Here is a 19,744-nt window from a genome sequence, read left to right on the forward strand (position 1 = left end):
GGAACGCGAGAGTTTATGTAAGTTGTATGAACAAATGTTTTTTTCTTCTCCTTCTATTTGTAGATCTGGGGTACAGGGTCTTTGAGAATGGGGTGAGTTTGCTGTAGCTGGTGCGTCATTGTTTTCGTAATGCATGTTTAGTGTTGATGAATACCGTTCGCCTTGAAGTTCGCCGTGACGTCGGTGATTGCGCGGTGTTGAGATACGGCCCCACCTGTTGTGTGGGATTGAAAGTGGAGAAGTATGGTATTACGATCGTTCAGTCATGTTGCCGTGTACCGAGAAGAGAACAAGATTTGTTTTCGCGTGCGAGCTGGAGCAATCGGTAAGTGCATCACGTAAAAGATTCATCAGCCCAGGAGCAAAGGATGTAGGATGGTAAAAAACAACGTAGATTGGTTTCATAGTATCGCTCAAAGTTATGCTGATAATCGTGAGGGAAAGAAAAAAGGTGGTCTCCAAACCATGCCGCTCGCATACATACGCCATGATTGCTGAAATTCGCCGTTATGGTATATTGCCCCCAAAAGTTGTCAAAGCTAAAACGCTGGAAAAAAGGCCATATGCGCCCTTGATCGGACTATCATATCGCTGGTGAAATCCTACTTCGTACTCCTACGAAACGCCCGTAAACCCAAGCCGGGTATTTCGCCAATAAGTTGCTCGTCGTGAAATCTAATATGTACATGGAAGGTGGTCATGTTGTGGTGGTGGTGCGTCGAGGTGTTCTCATATCGAATCTATTGCCGGGTATTTGCGCTCTTCTTTCTTGTCTTCTTTGAGACATATGCCTTGTCTGCCAACCTTTTCTTGGAGGTAATGGAGTCGGTCGGTATCCTTTTCGTCGAATGCAAAGGCGCCGCTCCAGAATCCGCAGTCGATGTTTGTGGTCTCGTTTCGAAAGACGACCTGAGCTTGTGCCGCCAGGTCTACCGGGGGGATACCGTGTTCGGACTCGCCGCTTTTCTCGCCCACCAGGTCAATCTCACTGTGACCTGGCATGTGGTGGAATAGTTCAGAGTTGAGCGTCCAGCAGCGGAGTCCGGGGCTCGGGTATTTGCTTCGGGTCAGGGGATTCCTTGCATTCTGCCACTCGGGTGTGGGAGATGGCGTGTTCTCTCCCTTGTTACATGCGTGGAGAAGCGCAACATCGAATGCGCGAGGTCCAGTTTTCTTCAGCTTGGGTGGAGCGAGATCGTTGAGGAGGCGTTCGGCGGTGCGACGGGTGACGGCGTATCCGAAAGAGCAGAGCGGGAACTTGGAACGGTGGATGACGCGTGACCCTTCAGGCATGCCCAGTAGGCGGAACAAAGCCTGTGTGAAGGGATGTAGGTTGTACCATGCGGGGAGGGTAGGGTCCTGGTATAGGATGTGTGGCATAGCAGTCAGATTAAAGGATTGGCGGTCGGTCTTGGGTCCGTCCTCAGTGACGACGTCGAAGTAATCACCGCAGTGGCCGAGATAGAGTAGGTCCCAGGCATCTTGGTCGCCCCAGTACTGGGTATGGTTGCTAGCTGCGTTGGCGTAGGGGTGCTGGGAGCGCGGCGGGGGAAGGAGCTGGCGGGCAGCGCTTGCCGCGAGCGGAATCTGTTGGCTGCGCAGACGAATGTCCCAGTCGACGTCGTCTTCGAGAATGAGAGCCGTCTCGAGGTCAGAATCGAGAAACCTTAATAAGCGAGTCAGCAGCAGCTCTACAGCGGCGGATGCACGCCAAGACGGGTGCCGGGCAACGAGGGATGACTTACCACTTGAGGGCGTTGTGGTGCCCTAACCACGCTAGTATAGACCCCTTCTGGACCTTCTCTTGCCCGTTGATGAAGCGTTGGACATCGCCCTCGGTCCACTCTGGCTGTGGCGGGATGGTGAGGTCGATGTCGGTGACATTGGCCGCCTGGATGAGCGGCTGGCGGCGCGAGGAGCCTTCCTTGGAGACGACGACGACGGCGCCGAAGCCTAATGTTCTGTTTGAGGGTATCTTTGCAGGCCGCGACTCAATCGAGGACATCCATTGCAGGTATATGTGGTCAGTGTCTCTGCTGTGGTACCATATGCCAATGAGGACGAGGACGAAGAGCAGCAGCAGCGGCGTGGGCCGCTTCCTGGATGCAAGCATGCCGGGCTATATCGTGTTGCCAAAAGTTGTTGTTAGAAGAGTGTTGTTAGACATGTCCGCGAAGACTCGGGGTGGGGGGGGACGCTATGGCAATAACAAAGTACGACGATGGCGCGCTCGGTGGGCGTTAAGTTGGTTAGAACAATGGCTGGCAGGACCGAAGCAGATCAGGCTGGGCGACGGCTATCTCTAAATGTCGCAGGTCGCGGCGGGAGCAATACGGGTGCCTACCGGGGTGTGGCACCGACATTGCGTTTTGTAACCACTGTATCAGGCTACCTTAGATTATCGCGCATGCAACCGGGATTGTCATCATCTTACCACTGGCCAAGTGGATAACGCTGCTCCAGCTGGCGCGGCGGTTGCAGGCTGATTGTGCGACTGGCCAGCTGAAACTGGCCAAAAGCGCCCCAAGAGAGACGTCTGACCTTCCTCGTCGCCATCAGCTTACCGTGTACGTTGTTTTTGCGCCTTGTACTTGCACTTGCACCTAGCGTTGTTGTGTCTTGCATACGTATCCGAAATTATGGTTCCCCAGCAACGGCCGCCGTCACGTGCACGGCGTGGTTGTCGAGGTCGATCATAGGTAAGCCGCGCCACATGCATCTCAGGGACGCGCTACCCATCATGCGCCTCAATCGTCGCCATTCGACACGCTTACGACGACGACGACACCTCCGGACACGACTTCCGCATCTCCAACATCACGACGGCGGGTGGTGATTCTTGTGCGACTTTGTTTCTATAGCCTTAGCTTTCTTATTCTACCGTTTCCCGCCCTCTTACTTGCTAGTTTGTGACATGGTGTGCGCCGCTGCACCCTGAAACTAGTCGTGCACCGGCTTCTTGTCCTCCGCATCCTCCCCCTTCTCCAGCCCGCCCATCCTCGATCCGCGCCATACACGGGGTTCGCAAGGCAGAAACATCCATTCCCTAATCGACCGCACCACATGCCCGGCCACTCGCTGCGCCCATAGTTATGGCCACGTTGGGCTCGCCCTCTCCCCCAATCTCACCCTCAAGAACCATGCGCCGTCGCGGCTGGGCCAGGAAGGTTGAGCGGTACTGCTGCACCGCCGTCACATACTTTCCGCTGGTCTTCGTCTACGGCCTGACGTCGTGGGCCGTATGGGTCCAGGCAGGCATCGGCTTTGTGCCCTCGAAGAATGTCTGGACGGGTGCGTCTCCTTTCTATATATATGTCACAATCCAAATTTATCCTACGTCCAATAAGACCACGTCACATGAAGTTGGGAAACTCGATTACTAACACGCTGGACAGGAAAGTTCTCGTCTACGCTCGGCATCTTCCTCTATCTCATGCTCAACTGGAGCTACACTACCGCCGTATTCACCGACCCGGGATCGCCGCTCAATATCAAAAATGGCTACAGCCACCTGCCATCGCAAGAAGGAGGAGAGATGCAGTACACGTCCTTCACCGTCAAGGCATCGACCGGTGAACTACGCTTCTGCAACAAGTGCCAGTCCAAGAAGCCCGACCGCTCTCACCACTGCTCCACATGCAAGCGCTGCGTCCTGAAGATGGACCATCATTGTCCATGGCTGGCGACTTGCGTCGGTCTTCGCAACTACAAGGCTTTTGTGCTCTTCTTATCATACCTCTCTTTCTTTTGCTGGGTCTGTTTTGCAACTTCTGCGACTTGGGTCTGGAGTGAGATACTCAGTGATGGACAATACACTGAGTCCTTCATGCCCGTAAACTATGTCTTACTTGCCGTACTATCCGGCATCATTGGCATAGTCATAACAGGCTTTACTGCATGGCATCTATGGCTTACAGTTAGGGGCCAGACTACGATAGAAAGTCTGGAGAAGACGCGCTACCTCTCACCACTCCGGAACACGATGAAGCATCAGCTCAACGACCGAAACTATATGGATGCGCAAGCGAACGGACGTTTGAGTGTTGGCGACCAGTTGCGCGAGATTCACGCGAACGCTCTTCCGGGAGTGACCAGACCCGAGGAGGGCGAGCCGCCCTCTCGCTCTACCTCGCGCTCTCCCGTACCAGGCCATGCGAACGGTTACTCGCACCCGCACTACCAGTCTTACGAGTATCGAGAACGCCAGCAGTACCAAGACCGCTACGACAGCTATCTTGACGAGCGCGACAACGAGATGCTACCTAACGCCTTCGACCTAGGTTGGAAACGCAACATCGCACATGTTTTTGGCCCTTCGCCGCTGAAGTGGTTCATACCGCTTGTAACCACAACAGGAGACGGGTGGTCTTGGGAACCCAGTCCGAAGTGGCTGGCAGCACGGGAGCGGATAAAACGGGAAAGGGAAAGAGAAGAACAGATACAGAAGCAGCGTGAGCGCGCTGCTGGTTGGGGTGTTGATACTCCTACTGAAGCAGAGTTTAGGGGTCCCACTCGCGCTCCGAACGGATGGATGCCTGGCCAATATAGCCAGCCTCCCCCACGAGCCACCAGACGTCCAGAATGGCAAGCACCACTTGGCCGCGGCGAGCAGACCCAATACCTCACCACTACCAACGGCATCGCGAAAGGCCCAATCGACGGACGAAGAAGTCCAAACAAAGCCGACCAAATTCTAGGGAGAGAACGCGGCATGTATGCTGATGGCGATGTTCAACTCCAGACAATCGACAGGAAAAAGTTTGACCAGTACAACTATATATCCGAAGACGAAGACGACGATTACGAAGTCTCTAGTGACGAGCAAGCGGTCGACCAACGCAAAGCGCAAAAAGTACAGACCGTGACTGCGCCACCAAAAGGAACACAAAATTGGAATGACATACCAGACGGGTTTCTAGATCCGGCGCCAAAAGAGAGGAAGAAAAGTGCGAGTCGGGAACGATCACAACAACGGAAAAACGGGGAATGGGATGACTGGGGGACATGACACGTTGGGACGTAATGGATACGATGGCATGTTGGTATGTTGATATGTACATTCGGGTGTTGCATAGCATGGCGTTCCTTTTGTGGCGTTTTCTCGTGTTGCATAGGAATGGAGTTGTTTAGACGACTGTCATCTGACGAAAGCGAAAGAGATATTTTTTACCTCATGGCTTCTCTCATCTCCACATCACACGATATCAATTTTGCAAAACTGGTGGCGTTTAGTAGTAAATCATTGATTGATGGATCATCTTCTAGCCAAGCATCGACCCTGAGTTTGCGTACAAGCATCAATAACAAGCGCCACCAACACTCATCTCCTGATATCGTTCCTGCGCGCCGTGCCCCACTACATGCGCATGGGATGAACAGCATCTTGGCGTTCTAGATCTCTGCATTCTAGACCCTGTAGACATTGGCAGCACCAACGCCGCGGCACATGAATCCATCGTTGCGCTAATTTATTCCTTTATCTTCCCTTCCTCCTTAGCCAGGACCCAACCCGCCTATTACTTCTTCAACTTCTACAACCTCATCGGCTGTTTGTACTCCTCATGACCGTAATCTCTTTATTGCCTCTTTTCGGGTCCAATTAACCCGAGGTTTAAGTTGAAAGAACATTAGGACTTTTTGGGCTTCTTGGCAGCTCCATTCTTCCAGACCTAGTACTGCACAGCGGTAGGTCTCCATGGCACTAGGGGATTGTCAGCGCCCAGTTCTCATCTCGTGGTGGTAATGGGAGAAGACTGGCGATGTAGGTCCTGCGATGGTGTGTTAGTTGGTTGATGGATGAGTCGAAAGTGAGGTTGATCGTCTTTCCTGGCCATCTTTCTGCGCCTTACGAGGACCTGTATCATCGTCTGGAGCCTGTGTCGTGATTGGAATTCGGCAGATCATTCGGCACGTCAGTGATTGCTGCTGAAGCGAGCAAACTATTACGAAATTCTCAGTATATAACGACTATGCTCTGCTTTTCGCCATGCACTCATCAATACCTTGACCCAAGATGAGCGTGAACTCAACAAATAGAGCCAAGCCCGTCACCTTAGCTGACTACCGAACTCTTACCTATGTAGAATTGACCGCCGACACTGTCTTTGGGTCTGGTTACGACATAGCCGTCCTCGTGCATCAAAGTCATTTCGACTCGAATGACTATCTTGCTACCCTTACTGCCCATTCCACCAGCCCAGCGCCCGGTCGGCCTCAGCTTGTAGATCTTGGACTGCATAGCGGAACAACGAGAGAAGAGGCATTGCTGGGCCTGTTGCATACCCTGGAAGAAATGGCAGTCAAGAGAAGTAATGCGAACAGGATGAAGTCGAAGAAAGAGGATACAGAAAACAAGCAGAAGAGTGGGCAGCTGATAGAAGAGATGGTGGAGGAGCATAATGAGGAAATATGAGAACAAAAACGTAATCCAACCATCGAATAGAGAAGGGAGGAGCAAATTTACCGCAGTAGGAAAACTAAGAAGTTGCGTATTCCCAGCGATAGTACTTATCAGCATGACATAATCTTTGCGTTGCAACATGACAGTAAGTTAATGCAAAAGTAGTACGAACCATATTAGTCTGACTATAACCCTTCATAGTCCTCTGATGATGGCACACATGATGGGATCATACGATTGGAGAGCTGGGAACCATCCACCGAACCTCTTTTCCATACGTACATGTTGCATGTTGAGCAGCTTCGATGTTGTTGGATCGCTCCCACCGCTACACAAAGTTTGCTGCCTCGAATGATCACACTTTTCCACTCTCCCGCCTCACTGTGTAACCAAACAAACACATTCTCGTACTCCCTTAAACCCTGCAGATGACACTATCCTTCACCGGTTTCTCGCCATATAGATCGTTCTTCAATTGCTCCTTTCCAGTTCATCCTGGTGATAAAGACTACAAATGGATTCTTTAACGGCAAATATACCGGAGCGCCTAGGCCGATCCCGTGAACCGCTTCCAAACTTGCGAGGTGAAGACGAGACTGAGATCAGATATCTTGTTGACCTGATCGAGAGTAAGTAGTGAGAAAACCATAACGTCACCTCCGCCATACACTGACTGGCAACCTCTCAGCGCAATCATGGATTCTGTCACCTCTCAAGCCACCCTCCTGCATCCTAGGACGTCATCCACCACCTAAAGACCCCAATTCCTCTAAACAAAAGATCATTGACCCTTCTCTTGCGTTTTGTGCTTCGCTCTACAGCATCGGTCAAGGTGGGGTCAGGAGCTTGGAAGTGGGTCCTGAAGTGGGAAGGAGCAGAAAAGAAGCACTAGAACGGCTATTGGAAGTCGTGGAGATGGAGATTGGACGCATGATGTTGAATGATGATTATCATGCACGCAAGGTGGCTAAGGACAGTAACAGTTCCATTGGAAGTAGCGGTGTTAGCAGGACTGACAGGGGGTAAATGTTCTTTGGAGAAAGAAGGACCTAGTTCAATATCCTCGTAATGGTCCTGGTGGGAAGAAACTAAATCGCTCTTCTATTGCTCTTGTATTCTGTGTGGGATAGGTATCGGCCACTCCCAATTTTTTCACCATGTTGTGAAAGTAAGATCTCCACATCACCTCTTCTTCTTTCGATTCACTATCACTCTCACTATCATCATCACTATATCTCTCTTCATTCTCATCTCCATCCTCGGCTTCATTCTCGCTTTTCTGACTTCACTCATTCGTCGTTGCTGCATAATTCATGCTCTCTTATTCCCGTCTCTCCTTCCTTCAGGTTTCCTTGAGGATTCTTTTCCATCGTCTGAAACGGTATCTCAGCAAGCGATTCCACTTTTTCCAACAGTTTCAAAAGCACTTCACCACGTGAACTTGCCACTTCTATCTTTGTGAGAGGACGGATTATCATACCGCGACTCGTACCTACAGAGGACAGGACTGCGGCACGGTACTCAACCTTGTCTTGTTCGTCCAGGCGACGACTCAGATAAACGGTAGCAGACGTGTAGCTAGGCCAGAGAGAAGAAACGAGAATATTGAGGAACGTGAGTGTATTGACGTCTTCTGGTAGTACAGGTTGGCTGGTCATGTTCAAAGCAAGAAGTAGAGGATGACGAAGAAGTGTTGAAGAGACCTCCTGTACTGAGACGAGATCCTTATACTTTTGTTAAAATGGAGATTGCCTGCTTGATTGTTAAACCAATCAGTTGTAGCAGGATACCCGGTGTCCTTTGCTACAATCAGACTGTTCAAATGATACTTGTGGTTCGAGAGAGCAAGCCACTCGTTCAACATATGATCTCACTCGATAGCCTATCGACAAGAGTACCACAGATCGCCGTACTCGTAATTACCATGGCGTATGAGTCGTCCAACGAAACAGACCCTCGTTTGCCAACGACAACCATTGTCGCCAGTGATGTTAGGAACCACGATGATGTCCTCTTCAGCTATCTGCAAAGTACAACTCCCTCCTGACCAAACCTTGTGCCATGCTGACCCTGTAACAGAGCTTGTTACATCCACGTTCCGCCCATCGGTACACCCCGTGGTTCTTGTGGGCAGTTACGAGAGCAGACGGAGCGGGGAAATCGTCCAGAACTTCCGTGCAAGTGTTGTTGGCTGGGATGTCTTGGATGCTAGCGAGATGTTCTTCGTCTCGCCTCAGGAGGGGACAGATCGCAAGAGTGCGCTGATGGCTGTGATCAGGTTGGTAGAGAAGGAGGCACACAAGAGAATGGCGGAATTAGAAGCTAAGATCGCAGACCCTCTCTGACGTACGGACGGTTCTTCGGAGAAGGGGTTTCAAAAAAGAGTAGGAGATAGAGGTGCCTTTCAAGGCTTGTGATAGTGATAGAGATAGAATGCAAGTAAATCTTTAAAGCTTAGCTTTGTCATCCAATAACGGAAGGCCAACTGCCTCTTCCAGCTCCTTTACGGCATCCTTCGTCTTACCCAGGTTCACCTTGATTGTTCTCAACCCCGTCTTCTTCGCAAACTTAAGATTTATGCCAATATCATCCAAGAAGAGCGTGTCGCCTTCCGTCACCCCTCCCATCCCCTTCTTCCTCGCAATCTTATCCATCTCGCGTACCGCCAGCTTGTACGCCTCTGGATCCGGCTTTCTGACACCCACGGCCGCCGAACCAAGGAATATGTCGAAACACGTCGTAATGTCTGTGGAGTCGTTCGCGTAGGGGTTTGGAGCTGGTGGGTGGACAAGCTCTTTCGTGAAGAGCTTCCCTTCGTCGTCGAGTATGCCCGTAGGGAACGTAACGTTGTTGCTGAATGCGCCCAAAACGAATTTCCCACTCTCGCCTAGCTTTCGTAGCGCAGGATACATGTACGGATCTGGTGCCCGACTGATCTTCATCATACGCCAGAACAACGTCTTCGCATCAATGTCCGGCACCTGCGGATTCCCACCCTCGATTGCCTGTCCACCACCGACGCTCTCCTGTTGCGCAAGCTTCTGGAGGAACTGTGACCAGACCTCCGGTCGCATCAACTGTTTCTTAAAGGATGCGAACCAGTCGTCGTTAAGTTCGACTTCGCCGCGCTCGATGAGTTGCCATGCGCCCGTATCGTGAGGTCCTTTTTGGATCGCGTAGTTTATGTAGCCGATAGGGATCTTGTTCTCGATTTCATAGTCGAGGATCGCTTGGAAAGGACTTATGACCTGTGGATGAAGACGTTAGCTACATTCGTCTGGTCGCGCGTGGTGCTGAAGGGCGGCGTGGGTCGTGTTGAGGAATTACGTACGACTACTCCACCGATGTCGAAAAGAATAGCCTTTGGGGGCTTAGTTGAAGATGTCATAATGCGTGTATGTTGACAGAGTTGTCAAACATCGCTATGAGGGTATCATGGTGGTCTGTACGGCGTCGTCATGGTCGGCATTGGGAGAGTCGTGAAGTGTCCAGGTACCTCGGCAATAGATAAGCTCTATCGATAGCGCTAGTCCCCGCAAACAGTTCAACCTCACAATGTTCTGTAGATCACTCATCACCCTCTGTTTTGTGAAGTGTTTGATGAATGAAAGGTATTTGATGATATATTTCATAGACCTGAACCAAGACAGAAGAAATCCTTGTTGTACCTACATCGTCCGCGTCTCATCATACAAACTATACCCAGCACCGCAGGCAAGCACTACCAGTATGAACAACATCTTAGAACCGATCGAAGCTACATGCCGTATCACTCCAGAGTAGATTCTTGTATCGAAATTTGTTGTTTGTTGGTCACAGTGATGATCCGTCTACTTTCCGGAGAGCAAACGTGCGTGTAGGGATTTGAGCGACAGGCGCAGGTTCCCTGGGTTGGAGGTTCACGACAATCTTCCTCTTCTGCTTTCTGCCAGATAGAGCGTCAGATATGGCTTTGCTCTTACCCCCACAGAAAGTCATACTCAGGCTCCGTATTCATTTCCGAAGCCAACAGGTCGGGCATTGCACTGGCTAGTCGCGTATCATTTTGCGGCAGCCGGGCCCTAGGATGCTTCCGATCCGTTAGCCCTGGGCCGTTGTGCAGCTGCGAACGAGAAGACTCGCCAACTGTCTCACAATGCTGGGCTCTGTTAACCAATTCATCGATTTGCCCATGAGGCTCGACCCGCTTTTGACGGTCGATGTACTCCAAGTACTGATGGCGCCGGCGTTCAAGCTCAATACAGGCCTTTGCTGTCCCGTACAGGTGATTTTGATCATCGTCAACAGCAATGAGGTGTATGAGCATGTGCTCGAGGTCATGAGACGGAATGAGCCCTAATGCACTAAAGTAGCTGATATTCACAATCAGCTGATCCATGACTGCGGCACTCTTGATGAGTGCAGGGACAAGAACTTCGACATCAGCAAGCATAACCGGTCTCCAAAGGAGATGTTCCAGGAGAGGACGTTCACCCGTAAGCAGAAGTTCACTTACCATGTGTTTCATAAGTGCTGAGAACGAGAGTGGGACGTCTACTTCGACGCTGTCTATCAGATCAGCTAAATTTGGCGGATAGTTAAAAGCGATCGCTTCAGAAGTCGGAGAAGAGCAAGTGGAGGACTCTGGTGTTGTTAGATCGATACGAAACTGCCATCTAACATGACCTCCTAGGCTAAAGGATATCACCTGCGACTCAAGTGTGGACATTTCAACAAGATTATCTAACTTGAGGGGCTGGAGAATCACGGTGAGGCTAGACCATCGAAATGTAGATGATGATCTATGTTAGAAGTAACCCCCCTGAGGCTACATCAAACCAAGTGCCAGTATTTGGAACACTGTATGAAAACATGGTCGCTTATTACATAGAAGGAGTCAATGGCGAGGAGGGCGAGCATAATACTCGGTATGAAACAGAACATCATCATAGACCGCATGACATGTGATAGAACACAGACGCTGTAACGGAGTATGTACACAATATTCTGTAAAGAGAAGAGTCCTCGGAACGAGATGGCAGAATATCGAGGCCGCAGGCAGGGAACAATAGATATCCCACGCATATCTCACGGGACACCCCAAGTGTGACAAAAAGAACTTCGTACACAAAGGTAGCTTACACCCTTGTAAGCAAGGAAGGTAGCTTCGCTAGCATAGAAGAACCTTTGGCTTTCCCGGAAATAGAGCGGCCAATGATCTTGGTGGCCCGCCGGAAGCGCTTTACTCGCGAAGCGTTCACTGGTTCGTGGAGAATGCGCTTGCGTTGCTGGTACATGGCGGCAGCTCGCTTGGCGTCCCTGTTGCCGATTTCCAACATCCTGTTTGGAATTGTGAAGCTAGGGGTGACATATTGTATCAGTATCTTGTTGGGATTCTGGTACAAAAAGTGTTGTATCTCGCGATCCATTGTCTATTGCGCACACATGAACGCTGGACAAATGCTATGTTTGTAAATCGCCACTTATGGTGGAAGGTGCCAACGAGGGAGCGGAATCAGGATCAACCGCAAGATGATTGCGCAATGCACCGACTGTATTGCAAGGACCCATGTTCATGCGTTTAGTGAAGGTTTTCGTCTGAAGCGCAACAAGACAACATCCACTTGCGTAGCTGCCGAAAGCTTGATCTGGTCTCAAAGCGAGATAGCGCGATTGTGTAGAAGACTCCACTGACTGGAAAACTTCTATCCGCTCGTGGCGGGCGGTACTATAGAGTGTACTCAGATATATGAATGTTATCCCGACCTGCTTGCTGTTACTGAGAGAATCAGGTGTTAAGCATCCCAGGTCAGCTCGTAGCCGAAGACAGTCCGGCGAAGAAGTTCATCCTAGGTTCGGTCAGTGACGCCTCAAGATAAATCATTAGGAGAGCCTCACCCCTGGATCTTCCTCGAACATAACCTTCTCCATGACTTTTTCGAACGTCTTAGTGACGGTGAATCCCGATTCTTTAGCTAGGTCGAAGAAAGCCATGTCCTTCTCGTACAACCATGGGCGATATGGTGTAAAGAAGACGTATGCTCGGGACGTCGGTGACTTCTTGAGAGTCATCTGCACAGTCTTGATAAGTTTGGCATGCTCCGAGTGGTTGAACAGAAGGTCGGCAAGAATGAGAACATCGAAGCCCGAACTATCAGACAGACACTTCATCAAGTCTTCAGTAGGTGCACCCCAGAGATATCCCTGTGCGCATATTAGTGACGTTCGCCAATGTTGAGCACAGTCACAAACCTCCGCCACTATTTTGGGAGGCTTAGATAACAGTTCGCAGTAGTCAACATTGTACTGTAAATTCTCGACCAACTCGGCATCAGGATAGTCCGTGACGACCGTTTGAGCGGCACCGTTGAGAGCACAGACAAGGCTTGGAAGTCCCGCTCCAGCGCCAAGCTCAAGTACCGTTCGATCTTTTACGAGTTTATCTGCATGCTCTTCCAGGTAATCGGATATGGTTCGCCCCGCGTTCCATAGAAAATGTCCCTGAATACGTCAGTGAGTATGCTGAGATAGTGCATGACCGTCAGAAGTCAGATGAGTGCCGAATCGCTTCTACGGTCCTTCTATAAAAGTTCCAGAAGGTTGGAAACCAACGCATAGGACATCAGGAAGTTCCATACTGTGTTTCGGCATGTCGCTAGTCAAGTGCATAACTTACCCACAAAGGATTATGACCGACCAATCGAACAGTGAGCCCTTTACCGGAAAGCAACTGATGAGTCGCGAAGGTTGCCTGCTTTTCTGGTTCATAGAAATCAGCAGGCTCTTGGAACAGGTCCAAGCCCTCTTCACCGGCCTCTGACGACATGGCGGAAGGCAAGTTGTGATGAAGTTATAGCCTTGGCGAAGACTGTATTTTGGGTGTTTCAAAGAGCGGAGCCACCACGGATGGCACGTGCCCGGTTAACCAGCCACCGCTATGCCTGTCCAAGTCGCGTTCCAGATAAACTCCATCTTCGAAACAGCGGACCGTCGTCATCAACGAAGTCAGAGGGCTGGCCAAACAGTACCCTGTGACTATAGCAGGGTCTACAGCTCCCTTGTTGGGCTGTAGCAGTGGGCGTTGCACCAGCCCTATGGCGTGGGAGTGCCTCAGGTGGCTTCAGAGCGAAGTAACTCAATGATACCCGGCCTACCAATCGCGCCCACACTGATTGAATTATCGCGGTACTCACATGCCTGAAGCGAGCCCAAGCCAAGCAGGGTCCAGCCGGCGCAAGATTCCCCACGCCCCAATGATATACCCGGCGGCCGCAGCGTCGTTTCCACGGTTCTTCTGACCACAAAACACGCCGGCGCAGGTGCTGCTCTTCGTGGATCGCGTTCGCTTTATTCACATCGCGCATACCTCTTATATCGCGACACCTCCTTCACTTATCCCTCCTATTGAGGACACAATCCTTGCTGTCTATTTCTCGATTGTCACCTTTCTACTTGTGCCGTTTCGAAGCGACTAAACCCGCTTAGTAAGAAACTTGCTCAACGCTAAGGGACTAAGCCTAATCCAACCCTCCGCCAAACGTCGCATCCATTCAGTTCACGACAAACCTTCGAGCGCCGACCAGCAGATCCCACGCCTTTGACGCCTTAAGTCCCGAGTCATTCATCAGTCTAGTGGGGAGGTGTGACAGCTGCGTTTTCTCGCGGTGTTGAACTGGATATTTGCACGTCCCACCAACCGCTGAGCCCTGTCAAGTCATCAATTCTCCAGACCGTATCCTGGGGGATAATCCAGTGAAACCAGCGCCTGATTCCGCTGGCTCTCGATTGTAGACCCCGCCACTTTAACCGTGTGCATGTCCGACGTCCCCCCGGACATTCGATCCACCCTTCATCCGTTCCGAGCTCAGGATCGCTATTGCATCAATCAACGCCTGTGCTGATACAGTATTATCACCGACACTGCGGGAAGCCGGCGCCAAATCTCAGGGTTATCAACGCTCCACCCACCTGGAGCTGGACCCTTCACAGCTCACTTAGGCCAAGCCGAGGGCCGAGTCTACCTTCTCTTTTGGACACCCACATCGGACCACTCCCGAACCTGTAGGCTGCTTTCCCATGCGGCGAGGGTCATACGTCTAGCCCAGGACCTTGCCACTCCATTTTCTGCGCTGTACGCCACTGTACCCCTCTGCAATACTTTCACGTGCGCGGTGTACAGTAAGCTTGGACATAAGCTCTTTCTCACCAGCAGTCTTACTTCGTCCCCGATACACGGCGCACTTGGTGGTTACATGCCGTAGATTGAGCAAGTTACTTCGACCTCATAATAGCCCCGCATCATGTGGGCCGAAGTCAACGGAGAGCGCAAGAAGGTCGCCTGGTAGGTTCTCTCATCTGTTTGTTCCACCCCTCATTCTGTCTTATTTTACTATATCCTCTCTACTATTTGTTGCGCGCAAACTGCACCTATCCGGAAAATTCTTTAGCGACTGCGACTTGCATTGCACTGTCCAGGGTGTCTATTCGCCATATACTTTGACTGACATTGATTAGCGGTCCGTGCATTCGCGGTCATCGCTCGTCGAAATGCGATCACCGAGATCGAGTGCTGGTTGAGGTCCGGAAGCCTGGTCGGCCGTTGAGTAGCTGTCCACATCCTACTGGATCCTGCAGTTGCGAGCGTGTTGTTATCAACTACACGATTCCCAAAACGTCAGAATGTGCTTGTCCGTCAGAACGAGCTCCGCCCACAGCTACCGTTGCAGGAAACAGTCGGATTACGAAGAGTAGGCGTAAATCGGCTGCGCCCACCCCTTACAACCTCGAGAAGGCTATCCAGGCTGGCTTCGACGCCAAAACCGAAACCTCATCCGTCACGTACACACCCTCCGAAACAAGCAATAGTAATGGAGCATCACTTCCGTCAAGTGCGAGCTCAACGCCACGTCTTCTTCCTGCACAGAATGAGCCCGTCTCAAGTTGTTGCAAGCCAAAGCCTGTCCTGTCGCCGGTCCAAGAAGGAGGGTGCTGTGGCAGCAAGCCAAAGCCAGTTGTAGAGCCGCCAGTTCAAAAGAAGTCTTGTTGCTCATCACGCAAACAAGAAGATGCGCCTGTCAACAGCCAATCACACGGTTATCAACACGTGGGACACCAGTTCCAGTTTCCCGCCCAAGCAGTGGTTCCACAGTACCAAAACTTTCATCCACAAACACCATCAGCTGCGTCGAACCCTTTCGGCCTTGGCACTCCAATCTACAATCACGCGGCTGCAGCCTACCATCGGCAGAACTCTGTGTCTATGAGCCCAGTCACGAACAATTCGATGTCTCCGTCTGTCGCCAGTCCCCAAATCGGGCAACACGTCCCTGAACACAATTGTCACTGTGGAGAGTCATGTAGCTGCTTTGGATGCGCAGCCCATCCCAATAACGCTACGATGATGGAGTATGTCCGGATTATGGCCCATTTTCAATACAACGGCGGGTTCGGAGGCATGGCGCCACCTCTCTACGACATGCCTACATACCCACATCAACCCGGATACGGAGCGGAAGCCAACATGAGTTTCAACGCAATGCAGCAAGGCTTAACAACACCCACACCAACGCAAATGAGCTTTCAACAAAGCATGGATATGCCAAATATGGTGCAGGTACCAATGGCATTGCCCGGGAACTGGCCACAACAACTAACTCCTTCACCAAGCCAACCACAGCAGGCCCAATTCTCGACTTCGAGCAGCCTTAGTTACAACACACCTCCCATGCCGGCGCCAGGTGATACAAAAATGCGGAAACCAAGTGACTCCATGGATTCACCCGCAGCCAGTAGTCCCAGCGATACCAAAGATGAAGATACAGTGACGCTATCGCCATCATCCTACTTCTGGAACGAAATGACCTTGCCAAGCTGCTCAGACGCGTCTGGTACTTGCCAATGTGGCGATGGCTGCGCATGTGTTGGTTGTCTTACACATGGCGGTCACACCGGTGAATCTCTCGATGACACTGGAACAGCAGCGGAACATGATCCGTTCCTCAGTTTCGACACAAGCCTCGCGCTCAACATGAACGACCCAACGGATTTTCTCAACTTCAATCCAGATCCGAGCTGAGACACTTAGCCACTAAACCGTTTATTCTTGCCTTGGTCAACGACGATCATTTTGCCTCACACTAAAGCGAAGCGCGATTGCGCGAAGCTTACGGGGATATACACTAGAATTATGCCCACCTTGTACACTTCAAGAAGCGATACAGGCGACAGGCGTTCAACCTTTTACCATGACAACTCCGCCGGCACAACTCGTTGTGTGACCACAACGATGAGGCAATGTTCACTTCGTCATATGCTGCATCTTCTATCTTCTTCATTTTGTATATGTTCAGCGTCACCCACAGCGCGACTGTGGGCTAGATAATTTTGCATGGGTATGGGAGGGTAGGAGCCTGTTTCAGCGTGGGAAGAGAGAATTGTCTGGCATACAAGGAAGTTAGTGTTTGAATTGTATGGGTTTTTCCGTCGGTGTATTCGTACGATACCCCCACATCGGGCGGATAGCATAGTGAAGTGAGATTTGGTCTTCATGCTGCTCATAAGCTTAACGGGATTTTTCCTTGTATTGTTGTTCTCATTCTATGATTGCGAGATGTGATGCTGTACGATTCCTATCCATGAGTTCAAGTGAACTGTACGAGGAGAAGGGCTCTTCCGGGAATTGAATACGAAAAGACGATCCATCACCAACCCGTTCAAAGAACGATACTCGTAGAGATCTCGGTAACATTGCTAACAGAAGAGAAAACTATCTGCATATCCGAAGAAAGCTAGCTGGTAATTCGTTTCAAGAAATCCGAAACCTCCTCCAAAAGTTCCGTCGAGATCGTTACCGCAGTCCGCCGGGCCTTCGACATTGTGAAATAATTGACCAGTGGTACATGAGCCTGCTGAAATAGGCTGACGTGGGAATGGTAGATAGTGCAAACAATGTCGTTAGAGCCAGAGATCTAGTACGACCACAACATGAAAAGCGAGTCGACAGTGAGGTACATGAACGTAACGCTAGACGGGGGGCGGGTAAACTACCCGTCCGATAGTACAACCATGAGATCGCCATGTTTAATCCCGGCCTGTTCTTATTAGCACATTTTCTTCTCAGATCACACTATAGTAGGGCATACAGTGCAGCCCCGATCCGGGTCTTCCCAACAGGTGTCGCCTTCACACCACTGGTTTGTCGCGCTCTTGTACCTGCAAGGAGAGACAACACCATCACCAACGAAAGTGATATCGTAACCGAGTCGCTCTTGCTTGCATAGTTCGTTCTGCTTTATGCTGGAGAAGCCCTGGTTCGCTGGACCATCGTCGAAGGATGTTCCGAAGACTGCGGGTGCCCAGTTACCCTTACCACCCATCGGTGTACCCCAAGTGCAAGCCTCACTTTCTGGCACACCCTGTTTATTGACGTAGTACTGAGCCGATGTTTTCTTACCTTGCCAGAAAAAGTATTTCTGCTGATCAGGGTTGGCTAGGAAGCCAGTCTCTCCAGGGCCAACAGTGACTGGGAAAGTCATGGACTCAGTGCCTACTGTACGTGAGGGATTATCTAGAGTTTGTGAGCAAATGTCATACCTGGATAGTCTGTGCGGCAGAAAGAGACGGATTTTGACAGCTTGTTTTGCACCTTCACGCCCATATGCTGTGATCCTTGCACGCATAGCGTATCTGCGATTTTGCCGTCGGCCATCTCCAGAAACCCGTCTTTGTTGCAATATAAGCCACCGACGCTCTGACCTGTTCTGCCTTGGATAGAGGGGAATGAAGCCTTGAGGTAGGGGTTAGGGCAACCATAGGAACAGAAGCTACCAGTCGTGCAGCAAGTGCCGTCTGAACACGACCCCTTTGGGGCAGTAGCAATATCATCGAAGCCATCTGCTCCGGCATATTGGGGATCTTGGATACCCGACCAGCCTCCCAAGCCTTCTTGAGCTGTAGGTAAAGCGCCATAGCCGTAAGGGAACTCTGTACAAAGGATTGTGCCGTCCGGGAATTTCCTGTCGCACTCAGCACAGTGACCGTCCTTATCGACCATGTCTGCCCAAGGCCTCGACGAAGTGCCCGACTGCTGTACAGGCGGCCTATCCTGGGAAGGGCTCTGTGCAGGGTCGATGGGTGGCGTCTCTGGTGGTGGTGCAGGCTTCTGAGGTTCGGGTGCGATAGGCTTGACCTCGTCCACAGGCTTCTCGGGAGTAGGTCCTGGTGTTGGCTTGGGGACCTGAATCTCATGATCGGAGGCTGGAGGCGGAGTAGGCAATGCGACAGAACTGCTAGTTGATGTCGACAAAACACCATCGTTTCCCCACATCAAAGTGCCGTTGGTGATACCCTGGTTGACTTCTTCCTCTGATATCTCGTGATCATCGAGCCAGTACACGATCTCTGTCTCCACTGCAGCAGGTACGAAGATAGTGCCACGCTTGGCCGGACCATTGGCGTGGACGCGACGGTGCAAGTGGTGCGGCTTAGCCGCGGTGACTGCAACAAGCGCAGTAGTAGTAATTAGATACTGAATCTTCATGATAGGCTTTTGCACGACACGTTTTCTGGATGTCGCTGACAACTTGTCCCATCACAGTCAGCGTAGCAGAGAGCGACGAGGAAGAGCGACTGACTTGTTATTTCCGTACAAATGGGTACTTGCTGAACGCTTTTGACAGATGCTTGAATATCCAGATGCTTGTTTGGCTCTTTCTGGTGTTCGCTACGCGGTGGAGTGCACGAGAGAGTGGCGGAGTAGTATACTGGCAGTGTCTAATGAGTGAAATGGAGATACAACTCCGGGTGGAGGCACGAAAGAATGACCGGTGAAGCGTGAAGGCGGATGGGTCAAGTTTGGCCTACGGAAAGTCCACGAAGATAGTACGAGGGCACAAGAGCGAGAGTGAGGTGAGGGTTGTTTGTACTGTGACGCCAAGACGGGGGCTCGCTAGCGTGGCTGCTTCGTTTGCACAGGAGCGATGAGATGGGTATGCGCCTGCTGGGTTCTAGAGTGTCAAAAGAATGGGCGAATGCCGGTCACTCGAAGTGGAAAGAGCATTGGGTATGACCAGAAAGAGTGCATACACAACTTAGGGATATCTTGAATGAGATACGACGTGAAAGGAGTGAACATGAAGATGACAATCAATTCAATGGCATGAAGAGGGAAAGTAACAATCAGCGAGAGATTACCAATTTCAAGGACGGCTCACTGATACTACCGTTCTGGCTAGTGGCACAACTGCGTGGCATAGGTACCTACCTAGGGAGGTGCTCTCCAAGTAGAATATCAGCCTGTATCACGTACGTACGTGTACGAGGGGGACGACAGTGCACCTCCTTGGTCGACCTACAGAGGTAAATAAC

At 51.1% G+C, this 19,744-nt stretch overlaps 9 protein-coding genes across 9 annotated transcripts; 3 read left to right on the forward strand and 6 right to left on the reverse strand.

Moving 5' to 3' along the window:
* Positions 1–609: 609 nt before the first annotated feature.
* On the reverse strand, positions 610–2,207 carry CC77DRAFT_269756 (hypothetical protein). The gene is made up of 2 exons (XM_018530957.1): positions 1,746–2,207; positions 610–1,666 (listed from the first exon to the last, which is right to left on the reverse strand). The coding sequence occupies exons 1-2, from the start codon at positions 2,111–2,113 to the stop codon at positions 730–732; spliced, it is 1,305 nt and encodes a 434-aa protein (XP_018382465.1). The 5' UTR covers positions 2,114–2,207; the 3' UTR covers positions 610–729.
* A 562-nt stretch (positions 2,208–2,769) lies between these two features.
* Positions 2,770–5,087, forward strand: CC77DRAFT_269765 (zf-DHHC-domain-containing protein). The gene is made up of 3 exons (XM_018530958.1): positions 2,770–2,815; positions 2,995–3,291; positions 3,396–5,087. The coding sequence occupies exons 2-3, from the start codon at positions 3,093–3,095 to the stop codon at positions 5,006–5,008; spliced, it is 1,812 nt and encodes a 603-aa protein (XP_018382466.1). The 5' UTR covers positions 2,770–2,815; positions 2,995–3,092; the 3' UTR covers positions 5,009–5,087.
* A 630-nt stretch (positions 5,088–5,717) lies between these two features.
* Positions 5,718–6,619, reverse strand: CC77DRAFT_269751 (hypothetical protein). The gene has a single exon (XM_018530956.1). The coding sequence runs from the start codon at positions 6,539–6,541 to the stop codon at positions 6,053–6,055; it is 489 nt and encodes a 162-aa protein (XP_018382467.1). The 5' UTR covers positions 6,542–6,619; the 3' UTR covers positions 5,718–6,052.
* Positions 6,620–6,714: 95 nt separating this feature from the next.
* On the forward strand, positions 6,715–7,522 carry CC77DRAFT_1075328 (hypothetical protein). Its single transcript, XM_018529227.1, has 2 exons — positions 6,715–7,029; positions 7,089–7,522. The coding sequence occupies exons 1-2, from the start codon at positions 6,915–6,917 to the stop codon at positions 7,424–7,426; spliced, it is 453 nt and encodes a 150-aa protein (XP_018382468.1). The 5' UTR covers positions 6,715–6,914; the 3' UTR covers positions 7,427–7,522.
* A 1,325-nt stretch (positions 7,523–8,847) lies between these two features.
* On the reverse strand, positions 8,848–9,788 carry CC77DRAFT_1064325 (HAD-like protein; the record flags this gene model as incomplete). Its single annotated transcript, XM_018528712.1, has 2 exons — positions 8,848–9,648; positions 9,732–9,788. 2 exons carry the CDS (start codon positions 9,786–9,788, stop codon positions 8,848–8,850), a joined length of 858 nt encoding a protein of 285 aa, XP_018382469.1.
* Positions 9,789–10,195: 407 nt separating this feature from the next.
* On the reverse strand, positions 10,196–11,312 carry CC77DRAFT_270035 (hypothetical protein). The gene has a single exon (XM_018530961.1). It carries the CDS (start codon positions 11,106–11,108, stop codon positions 10,359–10,361), a length of 750 nt encoding a protein of 249 aa, XP_018382470.1. The 5' UTR covers positions 11,109–11,312; the 3' UTR covers positions 10,196–10,358.
* Positions 11,313–12,174: 862 nt separating this feature from the next.
* On the reverse strand, positions 12,175–13,205 carry CC77DRAFT_1097530 (hypothetical protein; the record flags this gene model as incomplete). The annotated part of the gene is made up of 4 exons (XM_018529899.1): positions 12,175–12,228; positions 12,278–12,583; positions 12,632–12,880; positions 13,056–13,205. 4 exons carry the CDS (start codon positions 13,203–13,205, stop codon positions 12,175–12,177), a joined length of 759 nt encoding a protein of 252 aa, XP_018382471.1.
* A 1,006-nt stretch (positions 13,206–14,211) lies between these two features.
* On the forward strand, positions 14,212–16,569 carry CC77DRAFT_270270 (hypothetical protein). Its single transcript, XM_018530962.1, has 2 exons — positions 14,212–14,720; positions 14,894–16,569. Exons 1-2 carry the CDS (start codon positions 14,680–14,682, stop codon positions 16,452–16,454), a joined length of 1,602 nt encoding a protein of 533 aa, XP_018382472.1. The 5' UTR covers positions 14,212–14,679; the 3' UTR covers positions 16,455–16,569.
* Positions 16,570–17,421: 852 nt separating this feature from the next.
* Positions 17,422–18,917, reverse strand: CC77DRAFT_1042798 (cell wall synthesis protein; the record flags this gene model as incomplete). The annotated part of the gene is made up of 3 exons (XM_018527285.1): positions 17,422–17,469; positions 17,521–17,924; positions 17,972–18,917. The coding sequence occupies 3 exons, from the start codon at positions 18,915–18,917 to the stop codon at positions 17,422–17,424; spliced, it is 1,398 nt and encodes a 465-aa protein (XP_018382473.1).
* Positions 18,918–19,744: the final 827 nt, after the last annotated feature.

This window comes from Alternaria alternata, assembly GCF_001642055.1.
Source record: "Alternaria alternata strain SRC1lrK2f unplaced genomic scaffold CC77scaffold_19, whole genome shotgun sequence".
NCBI lineage: Eukaryota > Fungi > Ascomycota > Dothideomycetes > Pleosporales > Pleosporaceae > Alternaria > Alternaria alternata.

Coding starts and splice junctions, on each gene's coding strand:
- CC77DRAFT_269756 (XM_018530957.1), bottom strand. CDS start 2,113: ATGCTTGCATCCAGGAAGCGGCCCACGCCGCTGCTGCTGCTCTTCGTC. Junction 1,667..1,745: donor CACCACAACGCCCTCAAGTG/GTAAGTCATCCC, acceptor TCGCTTATTAAG/GTTTCTCGATTCTGACCTCG.
- CC77DRAFT_269765 (XM_018530958.1), top strand. CDS start 3,093: ATGGCCACGTTGGGCTCGCCCTCTCCCCCAATCTCACCCTCAAGAACC. Junction 3,292..3,395: donor CTCGAAGAATGTCTGGACGG/GTGCGTCTCCTT, acceptor CACGCTGGACAG/GAAAGTTCTCGTCTACGCTC.
- CC77DRAFT_269751 (XM_018530956.1), bottom strand. CDS start 6,541: ATGTTGCAACGCAAAGATTATGTCATGCTGATAAGTACTATCGCTGGG.
- CC77DRAFT_1075328 (XM_018529227.1), top strand. CDS start 6,915: ATGGATTCTTTAACGGCAAATATACCGGAGCGCCTAGGCCGATCCCGT. Junction 7,030..7,088: donor TCTTGTTGACCTGATCGAGA/GTAAGTAGTGAG, acceptor GCAACCTCTCAG/CGCAATCATGGATTCTGTCA.
- CC77DRAFT_270035 (XM_018530961.1), bottom strand. CDS start 11,108: ATGTCCACACTTGAGTCGCAGGTGATATCCTTTAGCCTAGGAGGTCAT.
- CC77DRAFT_270270 (XM_018530962.1), top strand. CDS start 14,680: ATGTGGGCCGAAGTCAACGGAGAGCGCAAGAAGGTCGCCTG. Junction 14,721..14,893: donor GAGCGCAAGAAGGTCGCCTG/GTAGGTTCTCTC, acceptor GACATTGATTAG/CGGTCCGTGCATTCGCGGTC.